General features: G+C 35.7%; 1 protein-coding gene across 5 annotated transcripts in view; it reads left to right on the forward strand.

Annotated features, from left to right (window-relative positions):
* Window positions 1-13905, forward strand: part of Msh3 (mutS homolog 3) — a 191776-nt gene that overhangs the window by 108371 nt on the left and 69500 nt on the right. For all 5 annotated transcript variants that reach the window (XM_078044414.1, XM_078044417.1, XM_078044423.1 and 2 more), the window contains exon 16: window positions 13328-13392. In XM_078044414.1, coding sequence (XP_077900540.1) covers window positions 13328-13392 — 65 coding nt within the window. The remainder of the gene's footprint in view (window positions 1-13327; window positions 13393-13905) is intronic.

Consider the following 13905-nt stretch of genomic DNA (forward strand, 5'->3'; position numbering starts at 1 on the left):
GTTCAGTAATGGCTATTGCAGAAGCTGTAGATTGGTTTTATCTTTGTCTTCACCGGCACTGGGATGAAGATAGGAATTCTGGCAATAATGGCTAAAGAAAAAATTAACATTCCAAAAGGCACTAAAAAAAAACAATTTTCTTAACAATTTACATTGTCTTCACTGGCACTGGGATGAAGATAGGAATTCTGACAATAATGGCTAAAGAAAAAATTATGTAACATTCCAGAAGACACTAAAAGAAAACTATTTTCTTAACAATTTACATTATCTTGAAGAGAATTATTAAATATAATGAAAAGGAAAGGTGAAAGTAAACAAACGGATCTGTTAACCTCCCTTTTTGTTCACATATTAAAACAATCCTCAACAGTTGTTTACCCAATTTAAATTAAACCATTTAAATCACATGAATAAAAAAAAATATTTGGATCCATTTTTTCATGAGCGGTCATCATATATGATATATGGACATATGTACATACAAACATACAACATAAAACACAAGTGTGCACACAACACATAATAGTAAAGGCCTTATAACTTTTTACAGGTGAAATCTCCATTGCAATGTTTAAAAACTCTGTAGTCAAAAAATAGAACTGATCAGCAAAACATTAACCTAGGTCCGTATGAGCTCAAAAAAAAAAAAAATAGAACTTTATGATGTGGGAAAGGACAATAATAAAATAGATATTGAAAAAAGCATCCTGGTTCTGTCGCAGATGTAAGGGTAGCCAAACTGGAGTTCTGGATATCAGCTGTTATGGATTTGAGCCAAATCATCTTCTTTTTGATCTGTAGAAATCGCTTTAGTTAATCTTTCTGGAATCCAAATCGGCTGCTGTTCTCCCTGTGGAAACACACAAACAGACCCCCTACTCCAGACAATTACTGGGTCAGGACCTTTCCATTGTCCTGTTAGAATATCCTTCCAAAGTACCTTGGGTTTATGTACATTTTTTGGACACATATGCCTTTCCGCAGCACTAAGTCCTGATGAATCCAAATTTAAAAAGTTTAGAGTAAAAAGGGTTATTTTAAGTTTATCTTTGAGGAATATATACCCCTTCCCAATTCCTTCTTTTTGCTTTAATAAGTACATTTTAATAGTTTGATGAGCTCTTTCAACTATGCCTTGTCCCTGTGGATTGTATGGGATTCCTGTTATATGAGTAATGCCAAATGTTGAACAAAATTGTTTAAAAGAGGTAGAAGTATAACCAGGGGCATTATCTGTTTTTAACTGTTTTGGAATGCCTACAGTGGTAAAATTTTGTAAGCAATGAGCTATAACATCTTTAGTTTTTTCTCCAGCATGAAGGGAGCCCATCAAAAATCCAGAAGAAGTATCAACTGTAACATGCAAATATTTTAATTTTCCAAATTCTGGCAAGTGTGTGATGTTCATCTGCCAAATATGGTTAGGTATCAATCCTCTAGGATTGACTCCAAGATTAACTTGTGGTAAGAAGGTCACACAATTTTGACATTGTTTTATTATTTGTCTAGCTTGTTCCTTAGTTATTTTAAAACGCTTTTGTAAAGTATTAGCATTGACATGGAACTTTTTATGAAAATTTGTAGCTTCTTCTAATGTAGAGAAAATATGTATGTCATGTGTAGTTTTATCTGCTAAATCATTGCCCAAACTAAGGGCTCCAAGCAATCCTGTATGTGCCCTGATATGTCCTATAAAGAATGGATCTTTTCTGTTCCAGATTAGACTTTGTATAGTGGAAAGCAAAGAGAAAACAGTAGAGGAAGGGGAAATCCTACCAGCATCTTCAAGGGATACTATAGCATTAACTATATGCTGACTATGGGAAAATAAATTAAATACAGAATCTTTAAATATCACAAAAGCTTGTAATACTGCATTAAGCTCTACCTTTTGAGCTGACTGTTTGAGTACTAAAAATGTAAAAGTTTGATCAGGTGTAACTATTGCTGCTGTACCATTATTTGACTCATCAGTGAATATATTTGGAGCATTCATGATAGGTGTTTTTCTTGTCATTTTTGGAAAAATTACAGGATGCGATGACCAAAAAGACAAAAAAGGATTAGATGGTAAGTGGTTATCAAATGAAACATTAGATTTGCACATGATTATTGCCCAAGTATTTAACTCATTAGCTAACGCATCAATTTGATTCATAGTATATGGAGTAATAATTTTATTGGGAGAAATTCCAAACACTCCCTTTGCTGCTTTTATTCCTTTGAGTATTAATTGTCCTACAGCCTCAGGATACCTAGTAAGAATAGTGTTAGCAGAATAAGATAAATTATCCATAATGTATCCATAATAATGGACCTTCTTGCCAAAATACTCCTGTAGGGATATTTTTTGTTGGTAGTACAATAAATAATAAAGGCAAACTTATATCAATTCTATCCAAATGCATATTTTCCATATATGTTTCAATGATTTTTAATGCCTTTCTTGCTTCAGGCGTTAACATTCGGGGTGAATTTGGATCTCATGGACCTTTTAGGATATCAAATAAAGGTTCCAACTCTCCTGTTGGTATACCTAGATAAGGCCTTATCCAATTTATGTCTCCTAATAACTTTTGAAAGTCATTAAGTGATTTGAGTTGATCTACTCGTATTTGAATTTTTGGTGGACGGACCATGGTTGAGGATAATAGAACTCCTAAATAATTAATTGGAAAATTTAATTGTACTTTATCTATTGTTATCTCTAGATTATAATTTTTTAATAAGTTTGTAAGTATGGCATAACATTCTATCAATGTGTTTTTATCTTTGTGTGCTAATAAAACATCCATATAGTGAAATATTTGTAGTTCAGGATTTTGATTTCTAAGTGGCTGGATTACTTTGTTAACATAAATTTGACACATAGTTGGGCTGTTAGCCATCCCTTGAGGGAGTACTTTCCACTCATATCTCTGATCAGGACCTTCATGATTCAGTGCAGGGATATTAAATACAAAATGTGGACTATCCTCAGGATGAATTGGAATTAAAAAAAAACAATCTTTAATATCTATCACTAAAACATACCAAGTTTTTGGCAAAGCAGACAATTGAGAAATCCCCGATTGAGCAGGTTCCATAATAACCATCTCATTATTAATGGCTCTTAAATATTGCAATAATCTTTATTTACCAGATTTCTTTTTGATGACAAAAATGGGAGTATTATGGAGAGATACAGAAGGTTGTATATATCCTTCCGCTAATTGTTGTTTGACCAGGTCATGGGCTGCTTGTATCTTTTCTTTAGTCAGGGGTCTTTCTGATTTCCATGTAATTTTTATTGTCTCAGTGGCCCTTTCTGAAAATTTAACCCATGTCTGTCCATTCCTTGATCTATTTGTATTGGTGCTGCTATACCTTGTTCTTGTTTTTCTAATCTTTTTCCTTTCCTAAAACCTTGTCTAGTCATAATAGTGGGTGCATTTTGGTTGATGTTATTTGTTAATGTCAAACCTAATTGATCTAGGACATCTTGTCCCCATAAATTTACTGGAAGATGATCCAATACATATGGATGTATAGTTCCTTCACATCCTTCAGGATCCCTCCAATCTAATACCATTGCACTTCTATGGGGATTAGTCGCCACTCCTAGGCCTCGAAGAGTTTGAGTGGCTTGTTGTAATGGCCAGTGTTTTGGCCATTCTTGATGAGAGATGATGCTAAGGTCTGCACCTGTGTCCAGTAGCCCATTAAATTCATGTCCTTGAATATTTAGTTTTAGCATGGGGCGAGAATCTAAATTTAAAGAAAACATAGCCCAATCTACACCTGTGGAGCCTAATCTCTTGGAACCTCTTTCTACAGTACAACTGGAAAATTTATCATGTAGGCTGGGTATTATTAGTAACTGTGCTATTCTATCTCCTGATGAAATTACTGATATACCCTTTGGAGATACTGGCTATAATTTTTATTTTCACCTTCATAATCGGGATCAATTATCCCAGGACTTATCATAAGTCCTTTTAGAGTAGAAGAGCTGCGTCCCAATAATAAGCCTATTGTTCCTTTGGGAAGAGGTCCTTTTACCCCCATGGGAATGATTTGAACTCCCATCTCTGGAGTTAGTACTGCTTTTGCGGAGGCACAGATGTCTAACCCTGCGCTCCCTCTGGTTTGTCTGATGAGGGATCAGACAAACCAGAGGCAGTGTGTCCTGGGCACTACCCTGATGGGGTTGCTGGGTTCCTCCAGTGCTCCGCATATTTGTGGTTTTGGGCCCTGGAGCATTGGGCCCCCCTGTCCATTTTTTGGCAATGGAGCCCGATATCTTTCTCCACGATATCATGGATAAACACCTGGTCCTTGTTCATTTTTCGATAATGGACTACACTCTATGGTGGTTTGAGAACGGCATTCATTAGCCCAATGTCTCCCTGTACGGCATCGTGGGCAAATACCCGGTATTATACTCCTTTGATACCTAGTTTTGTTAAACCCTCCTCCTTTGGGGCAATTCCTTTTAAAATGTCCTGTTTGTTCACAATTGTAGCATGTTCTTGGCCTGGCATCTAAAGCCTGTTTTACTGCAGCTGCCACGACTTGCCCTTGTTCATTAATGTCTCTGGCATCTAAAGCCTGTTTTACTGCGGCTGCCACAACTTGCTCTTGTTCATTAATGTCTCTACATAATTTAATATATGTGTTTAAATCTTCATGTTTCCATGGTCTAATGACTTCTCTGCACCAACGATTCGCTTGCTCATAAGCTAGTTGTTTTATTAATGGCATTGCTTGTTCTATATTCCCAAAAACTCTGGTAGCTGTTTGAATAAGCCTATCTACAAATTTAGCGTAAGATTCATTAGCTCCTTGTATTACCTTAGATAATTGACCTTGTAAACCTCCATGTCCTTGTAAAGTCTTCCATGCCCTAACCACCTCTGCAGCAATTTGTGCGTATATACGCCAGGATCATATACAATTTGTTACTGCTGATCCTCATAAGATCTCTTTCCTAACAACATATCTAGATTTCTCTGAGGATAACCAGCTGCTGCATTTCAGCTAGCCGTCTCCTTGCAAAATTCCTCATTGGCAACCTTCCATAACAGGTATTGTCCTCCATTTAGTGCAGCTTTACACATATTAGCCCAATCTGCTGGCGTCATGTTCAAGTTGGTAATGGATTCGACCAAGCTTACAGTGAAGGGTGCTTGAGGACCATAAGTTGTTACAGCCTCTTTTAGCTGCTTCACTGTTTTGAAATTTAAAGCATGGTGAATTTGCTGCCCTCCTGCCTCAAATACAGGGCATGTTAATATTTGAGATCTTGTCTCAGGATCCCAACTATCAACTGCGGGGGTTGGGGGCCTCCCAGCATATGGAGGTGGCCTTGTTAGTTGGACACTTACGTCCTCTGGTGATAGAAAGATGTTAGTAGCAGTCTCCTGTAGAGGTGGCGCTGTTGGTTGGACACTTACACCCTCTGGTGATTGGAAGGTGTTAGTAGCAGTCTCCTGTTGTAACTTTTCCCCTGATGACTTTTTCTGCTCTAAACTTTCTTCCTCTGTCTGACTAGTTCAAGAGACCTTCTCTTTTACTTGAATGTTTTCCTCTGTCTGACTAACTTGAAAGACCTTCTCTTTTACTTGAATCAATATGTCTTCTCCTTTCTCTACCATTGTCTGAACTGAAGGCTTTGGACTAAGCAAACAAGATACGAACGTCCACAATGGTAATGTACCAACTGGCAGAGTCCCTGGGCTTTTCTTTTCTATTCTTTTTAAATCTTCACCATGATGGTTTCATTGTGATATATTTAACAACTCCTCCTTAAAAAGCCATGGGCTACATTTTTGTATTGTATCAACGTATGCCCTGACTGCTCTTGATTTTACTGGGATGCCTCCTTCCTCTAACAATTTACTTAACACTCTTTTGGTTTGTTTTTTACTAATTTCTGATCCCATATTTCCACTATAATACAACCCAACAAGATAACACCAAACAAAACCGAAACAGAATGAAATAAAAATGGAACAACAAAAAATCATTATAGCCTTTCTATCCTCCTGAAATGTCCATCCGTCCTTTCTCTCTATCTGTTCCTTAGACGCAAATAGTTTTTCCTCAGATGTGAGTGATTTTTCTTCTGTCTCACTCATCTCCAGGGACAGGCAACTTAAAACAAAAGTGAAGCAAAACAAAAGAATCTTGAAATGGCTACCCATCCTCTCGCCCTGCCCTCAGGGGCGAGCAGTTTACCTTATCACTTACCTTCAGTTGTTCCCCGTGTGGCCCCCCACCAAATGCCGCAGTCTGGCTGGGCACAATTCAGGAGCCACTTGTCAAAAGAAACGAACTTTATTTTTAGAACCACACAGCCAAACAAAACAGCTCCTTAGGAAAAACCTTCAGAGCCCAACTGCCACCACCGGCTTCCCACAAGCCTGTCCCCCACTCCTCCTGCTCTTGAGGCCGATTTGCTGGGTTGCATGGGCGGAGCCAAAAAAAGGTCCCCCAGTGAGCAGCTCCGTAGTCTGAAAGGGCAGGGAAACAGCCCAATGAGCATCACCACAGAGGAGCCATTCAGCTAGAAGTTGCTGGGGCCGCTGTGAGCCAATCATCAGCTGGTAGTCTGAAAGTTTGCTGGGGCCCCTTTGGCTGTGGCTCTCAACACTTATATCAGAAAAAACATTCAGCATTTTTTTGCGGGGGGGGGGGGATTGGCTAACTTCAGTTAGCATTATCTTTTCCAGCTCCAACCATTTACCTTCAAAAGTCATGATTTTATTCTCTTTTATTGCTGAGTAATATTCCATTGTGTATATATGCCACTTTTTTTTTTATCCATCTATTGAAGGGCATCTAGGTTGGTTCCACAGTTTAGCTATTGTGAGTTGTGCTGCTATAAACATTGATGTGGCTGTGTCCCTGTAGTATGCTGTTTTTTAGTCCTTTGGGTATAGACCAAGGAGAGGGATATCTGGGTCAAATGGTGGCTCCATTCCCAGTTTTTGAAGGAATTTCCATACTGCTTTCCATATTGGCTGCATCAATTTGCAGTCTCACCAGCAGTGTATGAGTGTACCTTTTTCCCCACATCCTTGCCAATTCTTACTGTTGTTTGTCTTCATAATAGTTGCCATTCTGACTGGAGTGAAATGATATGTTAGAGTAGTTTTGATTTGCATTTCTCTAATTGGTAGAGATGATGAGCATTTTTTCATGTTTTTTGATTGATTGTATATCCTCTTCTGAGAAGAGTCTGTTCATGTCCTTGGCCCATTTATTGATTGGGTTATTTGGGCTTTTTTGGTGTTTAACTTTTTGAGTTCTTTATATACCCTAGAGATTAGTGCTCTATCTGATGTGTGAGGGGTAAAAATTTGCTCCCAGGATGTAGGCTCTCTATTTACCTCACAGATTGTTTATTTTGCTGAGAAGAAACTTTTTAGTTTGAGTCCATCCCATTTATTGATTCTTGGTTTCAATTCTTGCACTATAGGAGTCTATTAAGGAAATATTTGGTGTTTTCAAACAGGAAAACACCAAATATTGAATTGTGTCTCTTGGTTGTATTATTCAATCATGACCTTCTAAAGTAAAAATAACGCAAGGATTACTCTTCTGCCTCTTTGGTGAAAATCAGATGATCACAATTGCTTTAATAATGTTAATAGAGGATATAAAGTAGCAGAGTGGCTTCTTGGTATTACAGTGGGAAAGCCAAGTGTAAGTGCCAGTTCTACCAGTTACATGCTCCTTGACCATGGAAGAGTCAACTGTGCCTTGAGACTAGTGTGAAGATCAATTAAGTTAAAATACATCAAAGTGCTTTCTAATCATAAAATATTACTACTAAGTTTTAATGTGTTGACAATAATAGTAATATAGTTGCCATTTATCAAACATTTGTTAAAATCTTGAGTGTAGCAAGTGTTTTACATGTATTATCTTACTTAATTCTTATAACAACAGGAAAAGTAAAAGGGTTATTCTAGTTTTACTGGAAAGAACCATGAGGTAGGTAAGTATGTTACCTAAGAGCAGAAGGTCAGTTTCAGCCCAGGTCTGCCTGGCTTCAGCTATCATGTTATTATTTTGTTTCACTCAAAAATGTTAACCCAAGGAATTATTAATACCTGAGATATTATTTGATAAAATTAAGACATATAGAATCTGTATTATTCAAACTAAGATAAAACTTCAGTCTTGGGATGATGGCCTGGATTCAGTTGACAATTTTTAAGTAAACATGGGAGAAAAATCTCAAGAATTTATAAGAGATAGTAGATTGGATATTCATTATGAGTGCAGCATTGAAGTTTAAGGAAAAATACAGCATGGAGATCAAGTATTTGTATTACAAATGATTCGGAAGGAAGAGAATTTATTTATTCTTTATGCCTTTAGTCAAGGTGATGAATTTGAGGAAGGAAATTTTTTAGTTATGAACAATGGGATAAATTTTTGTGTGTTTTTTAATAGTTTACTCTAAAATTTTATTGATATATTAATGAAGTACTATTTGTAAATTTTTTGAGAAATAATGATTCTGTTCAAATACCAGATGAATTCTAAATATTTAGAATTGTTACAAATTTTGTTTAAAAATGGATTAAAAGAATTGGCAAATTTAGAGATTATTAGAAGATTAAGACCAGACCATCAAATATGCTTATATAATTCTGAGAGAGGCAGGGAGGAAAACTTACTTTATTTATATGTATGCTTCTTATTTTATATCCTTCCGTTCCATCTGACAATTTACATGCATATAGCTTTTGCCACTAAGTTGCTTAGGCCCTCTCTGAATTGCTGAGGCTGACCTCGACTTTTTAATCCTCTTTCCTCAGCCTCCCAAGTCACTGGAAATATAGGCATGAGCCATCACATCTGGCATTGGAAATAACTTTCAGGAAAATGTTTATTAATTCAGAGCATGCAACACATTGAAATATCTGTTTAGTAGGTTTAAAATATGGAAAACATTCTCTTTTTAATCTTCTAAATAAAAAAAATTGAAAATTCTTAAGAGTGTGAGAAAAAAGCAGAGAGGGAAGGAGAGGGTTAACTGTGGTTTTGGAGAAACAAGCAGATTCTGGAGTGAGTTAAGAATTTCAGCAAACCTAGCAATGATGTTAGGCCGGTGATACCACAGGCTGTGGTTTGAGAAACACTTGTCATTAAACCAAGACAGAATTGGGGCCAAGGGAGAAGAATGTGAGAGATTGCTAGAATGAATCCAGGCTGACTTTTCTCATTTACATATAAGAAACACAGTCAGGAGCTGTAGTGCAGGGGAAGTTGCTATGAGAACTTTTTAAGGTTTCTGGAACATGTGCCGTTTTCCAATGTTCATTTTCTTTTTTTTAGCAGTAAGTCTTAAACAAAGGCCTGCCTGCTTATTCTTAGAATTCCTGAAAAAGGAAATAGCTAGAAAGAATTGTTCTATTCTATAGTTAACACAGACGAGGAAAAAAGCCAAGTGGATGACAACTTTGAAAAAGAACTTGGACAGAAAATCCAAGGATATGGGAATAATGTGAGAGCAGCATGTGACCACAGGGGCTTAACAGATGAGAGGTCCGTTTGGGCTTTCCTTGCTCTCACTCTATTTTCCATCCAGTATGGACTGTTTAAGTGGTGGCTTTCTGAGGTGATGGTGGCCCCTAGAATAGACCTGTGATATTCACACACTGAACAGTTGTGATCCAACTATTCCAAAGGTGCTGTTGGTTTTTATTAACTTCAGAATTTCCAACATTTCTTAGGCAGTGACTCCTGTGAATCTCTCAGTATGGATCTGAATGTTTCCTTCCCAAATATCAGTGATCCAGTGTGTTTCTCAATTTTGCTATTTGCAGGAGGGAAAGGAAGGGAGAAGGGGAATAGCATGGATGGTGAAAGGAGACCCTCATCATTATACAAAATACATGTATGAAGATGTGAATTTGGTGTCAACATACCTAATATATAATCAGAGATATGATAAATTATTGTATAATGGTGTATTAAGAATTGTAATGCAAAATAAATAAATTTTTTGAAAAAGAAAATTTTGCTATTTGCCTTTGGCACTGTTCTTCCCAGATTTTTTTTAATTAATAAAAATGAACATTTATTCTGTTATTATTAAATTATATATAGTATATATTTTATATATAAAATACATTATATATATAATATTTTATATATTATTAAATTATATATAGTAGCACTTTGCATATTGGAAATTACTGTACAACTTTATTTTTTATCTTTTTATTTGTTCTTTCTAGATATGCATGACAGTAGAGTGTACTTTGACATATTATACATACATAGAATAAGTATAACTCATCCCAATTAGGATCCTGTTATTGTGGTTTGATATGATGTGGAGTTACATTGTCCATGTATTCATATATAAGGATAGGAAAGATATGTCCAGTTCATTCTACTATCTTTTCTGGTCCCATCTTTCCTTTCTTCCTTTAATTCCCCTTTGTCTAGTCCAATGAACTTTTAATATTCCCCTAATCTTGTTGTGGGTTAGCATCTACATATCAGAGACAACATTCTGCCTTTGGTTTTTTGGGACTAGCTTATTTTAGTTAGCATGATAGTCTCCAGTTCCATCCATTTATTGGCAAATGCCATTATTTCATTCTTTTTTATTGCTTTGTAATATTCCATTGTTATATGTTATATTTTCTCTGTTCACTCACCATGTTGATGGGCACCTCGGTTGGTTCCATAGGTTGACTATTGTGAATTGGGCTGCTATAAATGTTGAAGTGGCTACATCACTGTAGTATGCTGATTTTAATTCTTTGATTATAAACCTAGGAGTGGGATAACTGGGTCAAGTGATGGTTCTGTTCCAAGTTTTCTAAGAAATGTTCATACTGCTTTCCATAGTGGTTGCACCAATTTGCAGGCCCACCGGCAATGTATAAGTGAATCTTTCCCCCTATATCCTTGCCAACATTTATTATTACTTATATTCTTGATAATTGCCATTCTGATTTGGGTGAGATAGAATTTCTGTATAAAAATGCCAAAGTGTAACAATGAGCCCCATCATTATATATCATTATAACACACTAATAAAAATAGGCAAATAAAAGGAGGAAAAAAAAGAAAGGCATGGTGGCACACACCTGTAATCCCAGCAGCTTGGGAGGCAGAGGCAGGAGGATCGTGAGTTCAAAGCCAGCCTCAGCAATTTAGCGAGGTACTAATCAACTCATTGAGACCCTGTCTCTAAATAAAATACAAAAAAATTGAGCTGGGGATGTGGTTCAGTGGTCAAGTGGCCCTGAGTTCAATCCCCAGTACCAAGAAAAGGAAAGAAGGAAAGAAGGAAGGAAGGAAGGAAGGAAGGAAGGAAGGAAGGAAGGGCGAATGTGTCTTCTCATAGAGCATGTTAAAATAGCAAAATTTAATGTAGTTTAAAAGTGATCTTATCTTTCCTATTAATTATATTTATTTTGTGGCTGTTTTCTTCAGTTACTTTTTAAAATTTTGTTGTTGTTGACAGTGGACCTTTATTTTTATTTTTTTATGTGGTGCTGAGTATCAAACCCAGCGCCTCACACATGCTAGGCAAGTGCTCTACCACTGATCCACAACTTCAGCCCTTCTACAGTTACTTTTTGTAGTCACAGGGCTTATTAAGGAGTCTTTACTCTTTTTTTAATTTTTATTTTTTAATTAGTTACACATGACAATATAATGACCTTGATATATCATACATTTGAATGAGATGGGATATAATATCTCATTTTTCTGAGTATACAGGTTGCACAATCACATTGGTCATGCATTTACATATATATACACAGTAATAATAATGTCTGTTTCATTCTACTATCCTTCCTATCTCCCCAGCCCTCCCCTGTCCTCCTATCACTTCTCTCTACCTAATCTAGGGTAACATTATTCTTTTTTTTTCCCCCTCACATCTTTATACATGTATTTTGTAAAACATTGAGGGTCTCCTTCCACCATCCGTGCAATTCCCTTTTTTCCTCCCTTTCCCTCCCACCCCTCTTCCCTGTGTAGAGGTAATCATCACTCTTAACTGTATAACTCAGTGTGGCAGATTTGAAACTGCATATTAATTTATTTCTGTACAAGAAGACATCCCCAAAAATTTTGCTAAGGATCAAAACTCTTTAAAATTAGCCATTAATTTCTATTATAATTACTGTACAAACTATTGTGTTTTTATTAATGGGAAAATAAACTCTTAACCAGGTAGATAGTAGTAATATTATGAATATCATAAATACATGAAGTTACATGCATATCATAAAACTGTTAAATGTGAAAAAAGTTCCCATAGTCACCTCAAAATAAATGATGGCCACAGAGCTCTGTGATTCATTGTCATGAAAAGATATTTTTAAAAAATTTATGTAAATACTAAAATTTTTTTCCCCTCAAGAATTAAAGGACACTGAGACGAGGTGACTTGTAACTAATGCTAAACATGAAAGATATGATAGAAAAGCTTGCTTTATGGCTGGTTTCAGAGATGCTTGCTTATCTGTGGAAGCTATAAAGATAGGATTCCTATGTGAAAACATAAACTCTTATATAGGAAGAAATATCTTCTTTCAATAGTTGGAGGAGTCAAGGAATTTTTTTTTTTTTTTTGAGTACTGGGGATCTGGGGATTGAACTCAGGGACACTTGCCCACTGAGCCACAACCCCAGCCCTATTTTCTATTTTATTTAGAGACAGGGTCTCAATGAGTTGCTTAGTGCCTCGCTTTTGCTGAGGTTAACTTTGAACTTGGGATCCTTCTGCCTTAGCTTACCAAGCCGCTGGGATTACAGGTATGTGCTACCATGCCCGGCTGAAGCCAAGGTTTTTTAAAAGGATGCTTTTAGAGGATTTGGGTTTCTTCAGTAGAAACTATTGGGGGGAAAAATCCTCTTCTGTTCAGAATAGGGGAGGAATCATTTCTCAAAATAGTGTTAACACCTAATAATTGAATATTTAAAAATTTTATATACTTACAAATTGAATCTTACCTGAGTAATAGAATTCTTAAGTGAATACTAATAAATGAAAGATGTTATTCATGAAAAATTACCATTCATAGTATGCATACAACACTATTATAAACATTAAAACTCCAAGTTACACCTTTATTATAAACTCTTTGCTCAATACAAATTGTACTTTATCATAATTAGTCAGATTTTATTGTAGTGACACATATATAAACTTTCCCAAGAACAATACTGGATTTATTTCAAATATTTAGAAAAATATTTATTAAACCTATTATACCACAGTTTTGAGGAAGCTTTAAAAATACGTAATTGGTACTTATTCAAACATCTAACTATTCATTTGTATTTATTTTAGTTTATGATTGAAATAAAGAATTCTGCAATATCTTGTATACCAGCTGATTGGGTTAAGGTTGGAAGGTAGGTTTAAAAGCAATTTTTTTTTTTTATACCTTGAGTTATAATGACGTCTGTATACCTCTTTGCTACCAGACTGTTAATAGCGACAATCTTGAGAATAAAAGCAAGTTTCTCCCTTGGATATTCCTATGAAATTTTTAACCAAAGAGATAATTGTAGCAATTTTTATCATTGATTTAAAAATATTTTTCAAAGGTATATCTTTGTTTTCCTTTTTTTTTGTAAGTTTCCATTTTATTCTTGTAGGTTATTGTACACAAGGAAAAAAGGTTGCAGAACCTTCAATTGTAAGATTAATTTGGTTGCTTGAACTTCTTGATGAATCTGTGCCTGACATTTCTTTTTAGAAGCTGAAATTTCATTTTCTACCTCACTGAACTTCACATTTCTTTATTCTTAATGCTTTCCTTGGCACATAGTTATAATAGTTCTTTACATCTTCTTTTTGTAGCTTATATTTATATCATGAATCGATGATATAAAAGAATCAAAAACAAAATTAGAGAACCACAT

The sequence above is a fragment of the Ictidomys tridecemlineatus genome, chromosome 1 (genome assembly GCF_052094955.1).
Source record: "Ictidomys tridecemlineatus isolate mIctTri1 chromosome 1, mIctTri1.hap1, whole genome shotgun sequence".
NCBI classification, from domain to species: domain Eukaryota; kingdom Metazoa; phylum Chordata; class Mammalia; order Rodentia; family Sciuridae; genus Ictidomys; species Ictidomys tridecemlineatus.